General features: G+C 43.8%; 1 protein-coding gene across 1 annotated transcript in view; it reads left to right on the top strand.

Annotated features, from left to right (window-relative positions):
• The first annotated feature begins 4,219 nt into the window (after positions 1-4,219).
• ostn (osteocrin) overlaps positions 4,220-14,354 on the top strand; it is a 23,647-nt gene continuing 13,512 nt past the window's right edge. The window contains exon 1 of the mRNA XM_037677905.1: positions 4,220-4,240. Within this exon, the coding sequence (XP_037533833.1) occupies positions 4,220-4,240 (21 nt within the window). The remainder of the gene's footprint in view (positions 4,241-14,354) is intronic.

The raw sequence follows: 14,354 nt of genomic DNA, 5'->3' as shown, positions 1-14,354 counted from the left end.
GACAGTCATCACGTGTCTCTAACCAGTCTGGATGAAGACATCATGTCCCGCTCTTACCTGTCTACATGAAGACAGTCATCAATTCTCTCTAAGCTGTCCACATGAAGACAGTTGTGTGTCTCTAATCAGTCTGGGTGAAGACATCATGTCTTGATGTCCTGACTGCTCGCTGACCTGTCCACATGAAGACAGTCGTGTGTCTCTGACCTGTCTGGATGGACAGTTGTGTCTCAGGGTTCTGCATGATGGACAAGTCCACAGTTGCGGACTTGTTGACCTAAAGTCAGTATTTCTCCTCCTCCAGGTAAAACGAAGTTCCTCGTGCAGCTGAAGGACCAGACCCACCTGCAGACAGGTGAACCGACCTGTTCCGTCCTGAAACTCACCGAGGACCATCGCGTGCAGCTCACCTGACTCCGGCCCGGATGCAAAAACAACCAGACGGATTTGGTTCCGCAGCTTCCTCGGGTTCCGGTCCTGAAACTGGAGGGTTCTAACAGAACCCAGGTCTGGATCTCCGAGAGGTTCCTCTCTCACACTTGAACCTCCCTCTCTCCCTCAGCTGTGTGCGCGTGGCTGGCTGCATGCGCGCGTGAGCGAAGACAGGCCGGTTCGACCAATCAGCAGCCGGGTGACCTGAGGAGCAGGGCTCGGTTCGTCCAGAGAACACAGAACCAGAGAAGGAACTTTTCCAACCCAGCCCCGAGTCCGGTGCTGGACGAGCAGCTGATCGAGTCTGAAAACAAAAAACAAAAAGAAAGTCAGTTCAGGACTTGCGACCTGTCCATCTGTCCCGCTTCAGTGACTCTGGACATGTGCACCAGACCGAAAAGGAAGATGCGGGAAAAGATCATGGATGGTTGGATGGAAAGTTAATTAATTTATAATGACAAGTTTATGCTCAATAATCCAGATATACAATGCAACAATTTTCAGTCAGGTCATCTGGACTCTTTTACTTTTTGTGCTGAAACCTTTCACCTTCCATCCAGAAGGCTTCATCAGTAAACTATATATATATATAATTATAAATTAATTAATTTATGTTTGTTATTATTAAATGAATAACCTGTAAATGTGGATGGATGAATGGTCGAATGATGGATGGATGGCTGGATGGTGTAATGCTGGTTGAATGATGGATGGATGGATGGTGTAATATGGATGGATGGATGATTGATGGGTGATTATTTTTTCTTCTTTCAGCTGCTCCCTTCTTCAACGAACTAACTCACATGAAGACTTGATGATTGTTTTTACGCCGGATGCCCTTCCTGATACAACCACAGACCACCGAGCTACCACATCCCTCTGCGAGGAGCAGAGAGCTGCCATCTAGGGCACCCGTGGGAGCAGTTGATGGGGGTAAAGGGCCTTGCTCAAGGGCCCAGGGTGGAGCAAATGAAGGTGGAGACAGGTGTGGGTGTTTCACCTTTTCCATCCACATTTTGATGTTGTCAGTACTGGGAGTTGAACTGGTGACCTTCCAATCATAGGCTCACCTTCTCTAACCTCTGCACTACCACTCCTCCATGAATTGTTGAATGATGGTTGGATGGATGAATGATAATTGATGGATGGATGGATGGATGGATGGATGGATGGATGAATGGATAAGAAGATATAACTTTATTGATCCCACAGGAAATTGTTGGATGGATGATTGGATGATAATTGGATGACAGTTGGATGGTAAAATGATGTTTGGATGATGGACAGATGAATGGATGGATGATGGTTGGATGGTGATTGGGTGATGGTTGGATGTTAATGTTAATTTTATTTATATAACACATTTAAAACTAACAATGTTGACAAAAGTGTTTCACAAACAGGATGATGGATGGATGATGATTAGATGGCTGGAAAAAAAGGTTGAATGCTTTGATAATGGTTGGATGAGTGCATGATGGTTAGATTATGTTTAATTGGTTGGATGATGCTTGGCTGGATGGTTGAATGATGATTGGATGATGGATATATGGAGGATGGTGTGATGGGTGTATGATGGATGACAGTTGGATGGTTGGGTAATTGTTAGATGTTGGATGATGGTTAATTGGTTGGATGATGGATGGGTGGATGGATGGATGATGATGTTTGGATGATGGACAGATGAATGGATGGATGATGGTTGGATGATGATTGGGTGATGGTTGGATGTCAATATCAATTTTATTTATATAACACATTTAAAACAACAATGTTGACCAAAGTGCTTCACAAACAGAATGATGGATGGATGATGAATGGATGATGGTTGGATAATTGTTGGATGATGGTTAATTCATTGGATAATTGATTGGATAATTGTTGGACAATGGTTAAATGATGTTTGGATGATGTTTGGATGATGGCTGGATGTTGGTTGGATGATGGTTGGATGATGGTTGGATGATGGTTAATTCATTGGATGATGGATGGATGGACAATGGTTAAATGATGTTTGGATGATGGCTGGATGATGGTTGGATGATGGCTGGATGATGGTTGGATGATGGCTGGATGTTGGTTGGATGATGGTTGGATGATGGCTGGATGATGGCTGGATGTTGGTTGGATGATGGTTGGATGATGGCTGGATGATGGCTGGATGATGGTTGGATGATGGCTGGATGATGGCTGGATGATGGTTGGATGATGGCTGGATGATGGCTGGATGATGGCTGGATGATGGTTGGATGATGGTTGGATGATGGCTGGATGATGGCTGGATGATGGCTGGATGATGGTTGGATGATGGTTGGATGGTAAATGAATCAGTGATCAGTTCAGTTTATTTATGCAGCATCACGTTACAACAGGAGTCGTCTCAGGCTCTGAACAGAAACATTCATTTAAATAAAAAGTAAGATAAGACAGAACTTTATTGATCAGTTAATAACGTTATTGATCAGAGGAGCTCTTCAGTAGAACAATAGAGCAGTGCGTTTGTTCTGACCCAGTCCAACCTGGTTCTGTAGAAGAGAACCGACGTTTACTCAAAGAGCACAAACATTCAGAGATATTTAAACCACCGACACAGAAAAACGTCAGTAAATAAATTATAAAGCACAAAACAGAGGTTTGAACGGTCCAGCAGGACTGACCGCTGAACCACAGTTCTGTCTGATGGTTCTCAGTGAGTCTCCGGGTTCTCACAGGTTCTTACAGGTTCTGTAGTTCTGGTTCTGTTTGCTTCAAGTTCTGAATAAATGTGCTCCGACGTGGGAAACTTTTCCTTTTATCTGTTTGAAACGTTCGGATGTTTTTCCTCCGATTCTGTTGAATTCATTTCTCCTTTTATCTGAAAAAAGAAGATTAGAAGTTTTTTTTAGTGTAAAACATCATGAAACACACACACACACACGCACGCACGCACGCACATACACACACATACACACACACGCACGCACACACACACACACACACACACACACACACACACACCCTCTGCTGAGTTAACCTGTAATCTGACAGCAGGCCAGTTAATCTGCAGTAACAATTAGCAACCTGACATGAGACTCATTAACCACTGAGGAGGAGGAGGAGGATGATGATGAGGAGGAGGAGGATGATGAGGAGGAGGAGGAGGATGAGGAGGAGAAGAATTGTCTAATGAAGGAAAAGAAAAAAAATATAAAATATCTGAATAAAAAGGATCCAAGGCACAAAAGGAAAACAGGAAATAAAAATAAAACTACAGGAAGTATAAATAAAACTACAGGAAGTATAAATAAAACTACAGGAAGTATAAATAACACTACAGGAAGTAATGAAAAGAAAGACACACTTTTGATTGGCTCCGTTTGTTCTGCTGGTTCTGCTGGTTCCATTGGCTCAATTCGTTGGTTCTGGTTGGTTCTGCTTATTTTGGTTGGTTTTGGTCTTTGTTTTTTTGGGAGTTTTTTTTTTTCCCACTGGTTCCATTGGTTCTGCTGGTTCTGGGTTCTGGCCCGTGGCAGCGGACAGTTCTTGTCCTCCAGCTGGGACCACCTCAACCCAGTGGTTGTGGAGAGTGGGTGGAGCTACAGCTGGTCACAGAAGCAGGAAGAGGTCATGTGACTGTGAGGTTCAGCTGCCGTCACTGAGGAGAAGAAGAAGGAAGCATCAGAACCTAGACTTGACCCGGTTAAACCGGACTCAGAGTTCTGGTTTAGTTCACAGACGTTAGAGTTTGTGACTGGTGCAGGGGTCAAAGGTCATCTGCTGTGGTTCATCATCATTCAGATTAGTAACCATGGCGTGTGTCGGTCAGCAGGTCTGGTTCTGACGGTTCCACGCTGGGTTCTCATCTGGATCCAACTGATCCAAACGCCCTCCTCCAATTAAAGATGGCGCCCGTAGTTCACCTGCCCGCAGGCAGTGGGTCCGAGGATTACTGAGCCAGCTGGGCTCTTCTGGTTCTGACAGAATTAAAACCTGATTTTGTTGACGGGCCTTTGAGCCAAGAACCAAAACTGTGATGTCCTGCGGCCCTTCAATGCATCGCGGCTCATGTGGTGCTTTAAAAAACTGGCAAACTGTTCTCTGTCCTGAAGGAGGTCCAGAAGTGAGGAACCAGCAGGTTCCACTGTCAGAACTTTAAACTCAAATTAACTTCATTTATTACATTTTATATTAAATTACTTTATTAAAATCAAACTTTTAAAAGCTGAACGAACGTCAGCTGCTGCTGTTCTTGTTGCTGTTAGCTTTGATATTCCTCCATTTTGTTTCCTTCAGATCCACCTGTGAGCGACCCAGGAGTCCGGTGATCTCAGCATAAATCCACCTGTTCTAACAGAACCATCAGAACCAACACCTGTATGTAGTTAGAGACATCATGAAGACCAAGGATCTCTCCACACAGGTCAAAGACAAAGCTGTGGAGAAGAACAGATCAGTTTAAATAAAATCTCCAGGACCCTGAACGCCCCACAGAGCTCCATTAGGTCCATTACTAAGAACAGAAAGATGATGTCATCACAGCAGACCTGCCATGTCATCGACCACCAAAACTCACAGAGAGGGTAAGGAGGACATTAATCAGAGAGACATCCAGGAGGACAAAAATGTCCCTGATGGAGCTGGGAGATGGAGGATCTGTCCACAGGACCTCTAGAAGCTGCTCAGAGCTGGACTTCATGGAAGAGTGGACATGAAGGAGACATCAAACAGAAGAAGCTGTGGACAGAGGAGACCAAACATCAAGGACAACACCACGACTGAGACAAACTTACCACCTCATCAGGCAGAGGAGACATCTCTGCAGTGAAGCATGGTGGTGGCAGAATCGTGCTGTGGGGAAACTGGTGAGAGTTGAATGATGGATGGAGCAGATCGCAGTGAAGATCTTCCAGAGTTCTGGTTCTGAGGTCCAAACAGCCTGAATCGTGTTTGAAGGCAACAGAACAGAAGTGCAGTGCCTGGGTCAGCAGATTAAACAAACTGCCGCAGTGTGGAGCTAATTACGCCTCAGTGGGGGGGCCTGCAGGGGCCCAGGGCTACAGGTGGACTACCTGGTGGTCTAACTCAGGTTCAGGGGGGACAGATGTTAAATCCTGCTCCTCCCTGCTGGGATCCTAATGATGGAGGGCCGGGCCGAGGGATTTGTTGGACAACAGCGGCGGCTGCCTGACTGCCGGCTCACCGCTGGACGTCCCCCCACCGCTCGTACGAGCCGGAGTACTCAAGGTTAAAAAAAAAAACCCAGTCCAACAGAACCAGGCTCTGAAGACCAGAACAAAACCAGAAACCAAAACCACAATCACCAATCAAACCAGCAGAACCCCCAAACAGGAACCACAGACTTTCAGACAACCGGAGACAGACCAAAGTCTAACCCACCAAAAACCACAAGTCAGCAGATCAGGGTCTGGTTCTGTTAAAGACCCTCAAGAGTTCTGAGTGACGATCAAACAGGAAGTTCTTTTTATCGGCTGTGTGTGTGTGTGTGTGTGTGTGTGTGTGTGTGTGTGTAGGTGTGTGTGTGTGTGTGTGTGTGTAGGTGTGTGTGTGTAGGTGTGTGTGTGTGTCTCCCGTAGAGAAGAACTAAAAACGACGCCTGACTTCTGCACAGGAGGCCCCTCACACATTAACTACCCCTCACAATACAAACATCTTCTCCCCTACTGCCCCCCCCCACACACACACACACACAGGTGGGGCACACACACCGCTGGCCGTCGGCCTCGTGCTGCTAAGCTTCTTTCACGCCCACAATGGCGACTGGTGGCAAGCTCAGGGCCAATTAAAGCCCTGGGAGTGGGGGCGGGGGTCACCTCTAGCCTTCTGGGCCCGCTCTGCCGGGTTCTGATCCAAGACTGAGGCGGGTCAAGCAGCTGCTCCACTGCTGCAGGGTCTCTTGGTTTATCTCTCTGAAGGGCAGATCATCATCAGCTCATCGATCATCATCACCATCAGAGGATTGGTCCAGATTTCTTCTTCTTCAGTCCTCCCAGTGTGTCTCTCTGCTGGAGGAGGTCAGAGGTCAAACACCCAAACTCCAATTGTAGCTGAGCTTTCAAACAGGAAGTGAAGCCTCTTTCTTACTCGTCTCATCTCCTCCATAGAACCCAGTAGAACCATCAAACAGAACCTTCTGCTGTTCATGTGTCAGAAAGTTCTTTGACCTGACTTCTAGTTTTCATACAGACTGTTTGTCTGAGGCTTACTTTTTACTCTGTGTTTCTGTCTCTCCTCTTTCTGCTCCAGATGAAAGGTGGTGGGGTCAGCAGATCTTACAGGTTCTTCTTTGTCCCATCATGGCCTCCCCACAGGTCCATTTGTCCTGATTAGGCCTTTAAAGTTCTGCCAAAATGAATAAAAATCTGCAGGATTTGACGTCCAAAAATCTTAGAGGGCAAACAGGAAGTGGTTTGAATGTGGACTTTCAAAATAAAGCTTGAAAACCAGAGTCTGGCTGTGTCACAGCAGAGATTATTTCACAGATTCTGTTGGACTTTCAGGAGCTTTGGTTTCTTCGAGTTTTATTCTATTTGAATTTCCTGTTTCCAGCTTCCTGTTCTGATCTGTGACGTCGTCCTCGGTCCACCTGGATGTTTCTCTTGTTCAGCCTGAACATTCTGGGTCACCAGGACCGGCACCACATTCCAGCTGGCAGCTTAACTGGTTCCTATCCAGCAGCAGCTCGTTAGCCAATCACAGATGGCTTGTTGAGCACGGAGCTGGAGTCTGGCTCCGAGAAACAGTTTATCCTTTTACAATATTTTCATTTTCTGAATTAAAAGACATTAGAGGGATTTTAATCTGTGATAATCTGAAGCTAAAAAACAGTTGTTTTGGGTTAAAAGTCAGAGATGTTTGAGTAAAACAGAAAAACCTCTGAACGAGTGCCAGTAAAGATTTCATATGTTGAGTCCTGATGAGGTGACCCATCTCAGGCTTGTGGTTCTGACTCTGCCCCGTCCCTCTCCGACCCGTTCTGCTGAAGTAATGAGATCAGGTAGAACCTCAGTGGGGGCTAATGACATGTTACAAACAGCAGAGAGGAGTCAGTTTACCTGCAGCGTGCCTCCGTCTCATCCTTCAACACACCTGATGACATCACCACAGGCCCGCCCTCTGATTGGTCGGTGCGAGATCAGTGGACACTGAGGAAGTGTGGCCTCCATTGAAGCGTGGTGAGAGTTTGGACAAAGAGTTCTTCCTGCTCAGTGAGGCGTGAAAATAGAATGAATGTCTGTTTTAATCCCACCTGGGAGGTGAAAACCAGGCTGTACAGGTGCTGGTCATAAATTTTGGATATCATGAAGAAGTTGATTTATTTCAGTAATTCCGTTCAAAAAGTGAAACTTGTATATTATATTCATTCATTACACACAGACTGATGTATTTAAAATGTTTATTAATGTTGATGATTATAACTGACAACTAATGAAAACCCAAAATTCAGTATCTCAGAAAATTAGAATATTGTGAAAAGGTTCAATATTGAAGACACCTGGTGCCACACTCTAATCAGCTAATTAACTCAAAACACTTGCAAAGGCCTTTAAATGGTCTCTCAGTCTAGTTCTGTAGCTACACAGTCACGGGGAAGACTGCTGACTCGACAGTTATCCAAAATACGACCATTGACACCTTGTACAAGATTCATAAAGAGTGGACTGCTGCTGGAGTCAATGCTTCAAGAACCACCACGCACAGACGTATGCAAGACATGGGTTTCATCTGTCGCATTCCTTGTGTCAACTACTCTTGAACAAGAGACAGCGTCAGAAGTGTCTTGTAGTGATGGTAGTATGAAACAAAAGCTTCAAAACATGCTTCGAACCCTGCAGTAAAATTACATCAGAGCACTGCTTCGGAGCGGAAAAAGTCACGTGACACGTGACGTCCGAAACACAAACTGTTTGGTTGTCGTAATGAATCACTTGACTGGTTCGCGGTCCAAACAGCTGATTCCCTGACACCGCCTCGTCTCGATTCTGACAGGTGACAGGTTGAGACAGTTTTGAACTGAGAGAGCTCAACGCTATGAAACAGCTCTAAAATGTTTGTGTTGGAGAGTAGGTGTGTTTTTGCTGTTAGTTAAAATTGAGTAATTATAGAGGCAGCCAGGAAAAGAGGTCGTTCTAACATGTGGGAACACTTCATTCTGCTCATGATAAGGTGGTTTTGGCATTTAAACGTCAAACATGTAATGTGCAACAGTGAAGATATTATCTAACCCATTTAACCCATGTATTTAATACAATTACAGTAAAATGATGTATGTGATTTTAATAATCATATATCGTATGGGCTCAAATTATTTTTTTTATTTACATTAGTGTATTTCTGCAGGTGCATTGTTGGTGTGTTCAACTTTTTTTCTTTTTTTAAATTATTTTATTACAAAACTTTATCAATTTTACAAAGTGTCTGCCAGGGGTCTATTAGCAGGTACAAAAGTATAGAAAGAACAATTTGGTTATAAAACGGTACAAAGGGTAAAAAATTCTAAAGATACAAAACAATCTATTTACATGTTATACAGATAGATTCACATTAAGTTTTTCTAGAACTGAGTTGGTTTTCATTGCCTTTTTGTTTTCCAGTCCTTTAACAGCGGTGCTGTAAATGTAAAGTTCTGCTGAAGTGGGTCATGTTTGGACTTTGACCACTTTTTCTTGTGAATGTGGAATTTTCCCAGGAGAAGTAGAAGTTGGGTGAAGTAGATCAAGTCTTTGTCCATATCCTTATTGTCGAAGCATAATATTATGTCTTTCTCTGTAAGTTGAATTATTTGTCCAGTTTTCTTGTTCCCTCCGCTGCACAAATTAATCTGCTTTAATCCCAACAGGAATCCATAACCAACACATTAAGCTTTTCATTACTTTTATATTAGAGCTTGATTTTAAGACGGCTCCATTTAATCAGCAGCTGATGGCCCAAACGACCCACAGAATGGTTCAGCTGAACTCAAACAGAACCTTGATGTGTTTACAGCCTTTAAAGCTCCAAACATCATCGGATTAATCCTGCGAGGGCGATCACTTCCCTCCCAGATTGAATTACGTGTTTGTCAATCTTTCCTGCTCTTCCGTACGTTTTTGAAAATCGTTCCACAGTTTTTGTTCCATTTCAACAATTCATGAATCAAAACGTTCGGCTCCTTCGGGACATTCCAGCTGTGATTTGTGGGATTTGAGCAAGTTTTACTTCTTGAAACATTTAGCTTTGTCGGCCATGTTTGTCTTCTTGAAAATGAGTGGAGCTCTCTTCACAACCTACAAACCCCTTAAAACCTTTTCCTGCTCATTTCAGCTTTGGTTATGGTTCAGCTCTTTTCAGCTGTTAATTTTAGCTTTTTATTATTTATGTTTAGCTCATTTAACCTTTTGTGATTCTTTCTAATAATTTCAAGAATTATTTGCTCTTTTCAGCCTTTTTCTGCTAATTTCAGCTTCTTTTTTTTTCCTTTTCAGCTTAATTTTATTTTTGTATTTTTGCTCAATTCAATTTTTTAAATATATTTTCAGCATCTTCTACACATTTCTGCTGCTTTCCACTTTTATTTTCCTGCTTTCAGCAAATGTAAGCTGTTCAAATTCAACTCTTGTTAAAAGTTCAGCGACGAAAAACTTTTAGCCGATTTCAGCTTCTTCAGCAGCTTTCAGCAAAAATCCCTCAGCAACAAGCATTCACACTGCATGTTCACAGGAAACAACATTTCTCTGGTTTCCTTTTATCTAAATTCTAATTAAACCCTGGATGATAATAATATTATCAAGTTGATAAATTGCATTTCCTGTTTAAATGTGTGTTGCTGAATTAAATTGCTGAAAGATGTTTAACAAGCTAAAGCTTACTTGAAATACACCAATAGGTGAAAAGTAGAAAGAAAAAGCTAAAAGGAGCACTAAAGTAGATGAAAAATTAGCAGAACGAAGCTAAAAGTAGCAGAAACAAATAAGCTGAAAGGAGCATAAAAAGCTGGACTTAACAGAAAATCAGCTAAAGGTAGCTGAAAAAGGCAAAAAAGCTGAAATTAGTAAAAGAAGCTGAAAGTGCACATAAAAACTTGAATGGGGGGGGGGGGTAGCTGAAATGAGCAGAAAGAAGCTGAAAGCAGCAGAAAAAGTTTTGTAAACAGCTCAAATGGTTTGAAGGATGTGGAGAGAGCTCCGTTCATTTTCAATGACAAAACAAAAATGAAATACCTCAAAAAAATAAAAATGGCAAAACCCCCAAAAGACACAGCAGGAATGTCCTGAATGAGCCGAACGTTTTGATTCATGAGTTGCTGAAATAGACCAACAAATGTGGAACGAGTTACATGATGAAAAACACGCAGAAGAAAAATGGATGACAATGGTGAGAATGGTTTATAAACATTCACAAAGTAAGTCTTTATTTGAGCAGGTTGGCTGAAGGTAAATGGACTGTTCTTTTACAGAACCTCTCTAGCCAACGGGCTGCTTAAAACACACAGCTGGCTCTGGAGCAGAGAGAAGCAGAACAAGCTAAACTTCGGCTGAACAACAGCTGAAATTAAAGAAGCGGCAGTGCCTGTTGTCACGATAACGGCTACCAGAGGAGAAATGTTGGTGTGATGGTCTGATGTTTACAATCATTTGGTTCCATCAGAAAAAAATTAACCAGAACAGAATCGACCCGACTGTTCTTGCAGGTAAAACCTGAGAACATGGAGGGGGTCCTTCAGGTCTGTGACTGACTGTGAGACACGCCTGACGTGACCCTGAACACCTGAGAGGTTTACCTTCAGAGAGACACAAACACAACAACAAACAGTCAAACCTGATGTGACTGAAAACAACAAGAAGGAACGAAACACAAACTGAAGAACTTCACTCTGCAGCTTCAAAAAGAGCAGAAATAAACAATCTGACCAGCCGAAACCTAACTTCAGCTGCTGTTGGCTTGATGTTTTATTTGTTTCATAATGAGGCTGGTCATCTTTTTCATGCAACGTTCTTCAAAATAAATCTGGAACATTAATGTTCTCAACATAAAAACTCCATCCATCCATCATCTTCTGCTTGTTCCGAAGTCGGGTCGCAGGAGCAGCATCTTGAGCAGGGAGGTCCAGACATCTCTTTCCACAGCCACTTCTTCTAGCTCTAAGGAAGAGTTCAGCTACCCTGCAGAGGAAACTCATTTCAACCACCTGTATCCATGATCTCATTCTTTTGGTCACCAGAGTTCATGACCAAAGTGAGGGTAAACAGAGAGCTTCGCCTTACAGCTCAGCTCCCTCTTCACCACAACGGACCGGCACAGAGTCCACAATTCTGCAGATGCTGCATCCATCCGTCAGTCTCACGCTCCATTGTTCCCTCAGTCGTGAACAAAACCCAGAGATACTTGAACTCCTCCACTTGAGGCAGAACCTCACCCTATACCTGAAGAGATCAATCCACACATTTCCGACTGAGGACCATGGTCTCAGATCTGGAGGTGCTGATTCTCATCCCAGCCGCTTCACACTCGGCTGCGAACCGCTCCAGTGAGAGCTGAAGATCACGGCACGATGACGCCAACAGGACCACATCATCTGCAACGAGCAGAGCTGGAATCCTGAGGCCATCGAACCAGAATCCATCCGCCTCCTGGCTGCACCGAGAAATTTTGTCCATAAAAGTTATGAACATAAAAACGCAAACATCAAATTTGTGATAAAAAATAAATAAAAACAAGACGCAAAACAATCAGAAAATTTGTTAAATGATGGGTTTAAATCTAAGCCCAGCTGAGGGCCTCCACTGAGCATGCTCAGACCGGACAGGATCCTCTGAGCCAGTCAGAGGAGGTGCAAAGGTTCTGGTACTCAAGATGGACTCAGATCACTCAGCAGAATCATGATGATCATCAGGAAGATCAATGAACCCATCTCGTGCTTCTCTGGCTGTTCTTGAAATGAACTCTGACCCACGGTGGACCTGGACCCGGTGTCAGTTGGACTTCTGTTGAAGAATCACAGATGGATGGATGAGCTGCTGCCTCCCTGTGGCTACAGCTGGACCTGCAGCTGATCACTGAGGAGGAACCTTTCCTCCGAGAACAAGTTCTGCTCTGTGGCTCACGTTCTGCTCCGACACTGAGGCCCCGAAGGGTTCTGACCTGACCCGCTGCACCGAAGCACCTGCAGGGTTCCACAGCTAACGTGTTTCTCTTCATTTAAAGAGAACAGAAGTGGCTGCAACAAAGATTTATTAAGGATTTTGACAAGAGCAGGAAAAAAAAAAGGTTCTAACAAACGTGTCAGAACTGAACGGAGCTTCTCTGTTCTTTGGATGAAAAATTAAATAATGTCAAAATAAAAGAGCAAATGACTCCTTGAAGATTCTGTCTGAGCGCCGTGCGATTGGTTTGTGATGAAGTCAGCAGAGTCTTCACTCCGATGCACCTAAACCAACAAATCAGAACTTTTAACCCTCCAGCATCAGCAACAGAACCGGTGGAGTTACAGAACCGCAGGATTATTCAGTAACCCGAGGAGCGTGTCTGCTGCTGATGACTCCAAGCACCTCTCAGCTGTTTTCATGTCTGTCTGACTTTGGATCAGGTCCACAGAGACCAGCAGCTCAGGTTTCAGTCTGGGAGAGGACTGAGTCAACAGACAGGTCCAGGAAAAGGCCGAAGATGAGAGCCGGTGGACAGCGGGGAACGTCCAGGGGAACCCTTCACTCAGAAGATATGGGTCATCTGATCTGTGTGAACATCTGGACTCATCAGGACCCATCAGGACTGCAGTGTCAGCAGCTCACAAGACCAACGCCTGCAGGAAACCAAGTCTGGAAGGAGAAATAGAAACCAGTTCGTTGTTCGTTTGGTTTTGTTGAAATGTTCTCACTGACACAAATCTCTGCTTTCAAAGGATTCAAAATATTTTGATGTAGAAAAATGAAAAGAAGAAGTAAATAATCCCATCTTTAAATTGAAAAAAGATTTTTATTAGTTTTTAGGAAACTAAAGAAGAAAAGGTGCACCTGACGAAAGATGTCACCGTGAGGACATCTGTCTCCATCCAGCTGCGATTTATCCATCCTTCCATCCATCTATCCATCTTCTTCCTCTTTTCTGTGGTCAGGTTGCAACTTTATCAGGTCCAACAAGGAAGCTCAGATCTCCCTCCAGAGATGTTCCTACCAGAGAGGATTTATGACCCCTCCGGCTAGTTCTGGGTCTGCCCCGCGGTACATATGGTACATGTACCTTGTGTTAACACGTGCTGTTACGTACAGTTTTATGTTCTGACAAAGTTTGTTCATTGGTAATGAGGCGTTTACCTTTGAGCAAAATAAAAAGATCAAAGTAGTCGACTCCTTTACTTGTCTAATCAAAGTAACTGTACTATGTGTCACCTGTGTGTACAGGGGGAGGAAGATCCACATTTCTTACCCAGGATGAACAAATGTAGAAGATAATGAGACCTATCCACTTCTGTACCGTCCTGTTGTTGTTGATGGATGCTGTAACCTCCGAACAAACTGGGTGTTTTTGTTTAGGAGACAGAGATATGATTAAGCATTAACATCCCCCCCCCCCCCAAAAAAAACACATCAATATGATGCAATGATTATTATTTTCAAGCAAATTTACAGAAAACAAGCCAAAAGTCACCTATAATGAATGGAAATGGCATCTGTGGTGAAAGTTGGATGGTTGGTTGTGATGGTTCAATGGTCAGTGGTGAAGGCTGGATGTATTGTTGGTGAAGGTTGGATGGATGGTGGTGAAGCATGGATGGCTGGCTATTGAAGATTGAGTGGTTGATGGTGAAGGCTGGATGGTTGGTGGTGAAGCCTGGATTGTTGATGGTGAAGGCTGGATGATTGGTGGTGAAGGTTGGATGGTTGGTGAAGATTGGATGATTGGTGGTGAAGGCTGGATGGATGGTTGGTGAAGGCTGGATGGATGGTTGG

Source organism: Nematolebias whitei, chromosome 6, assembly GCF_014905685.2.
Source record: "Nematolebias whitei isolate Nwh7 chromosome 6, NemWhi1, whole genome shotgun sequence".
NCBI classification, from domain to species: domain Eukaryota; kingdom Metazoa; phylum Chordata; class Actinopteri; order Cyprinodontiformes; family Rivulidae; genus Nematolebias; species Nematolebias whitei.
The sequence above is the reverse complement of the archived record's forward strand: the minus strand, read 5'-3'. Positions and strand labels throughout refer to the sequence as shown.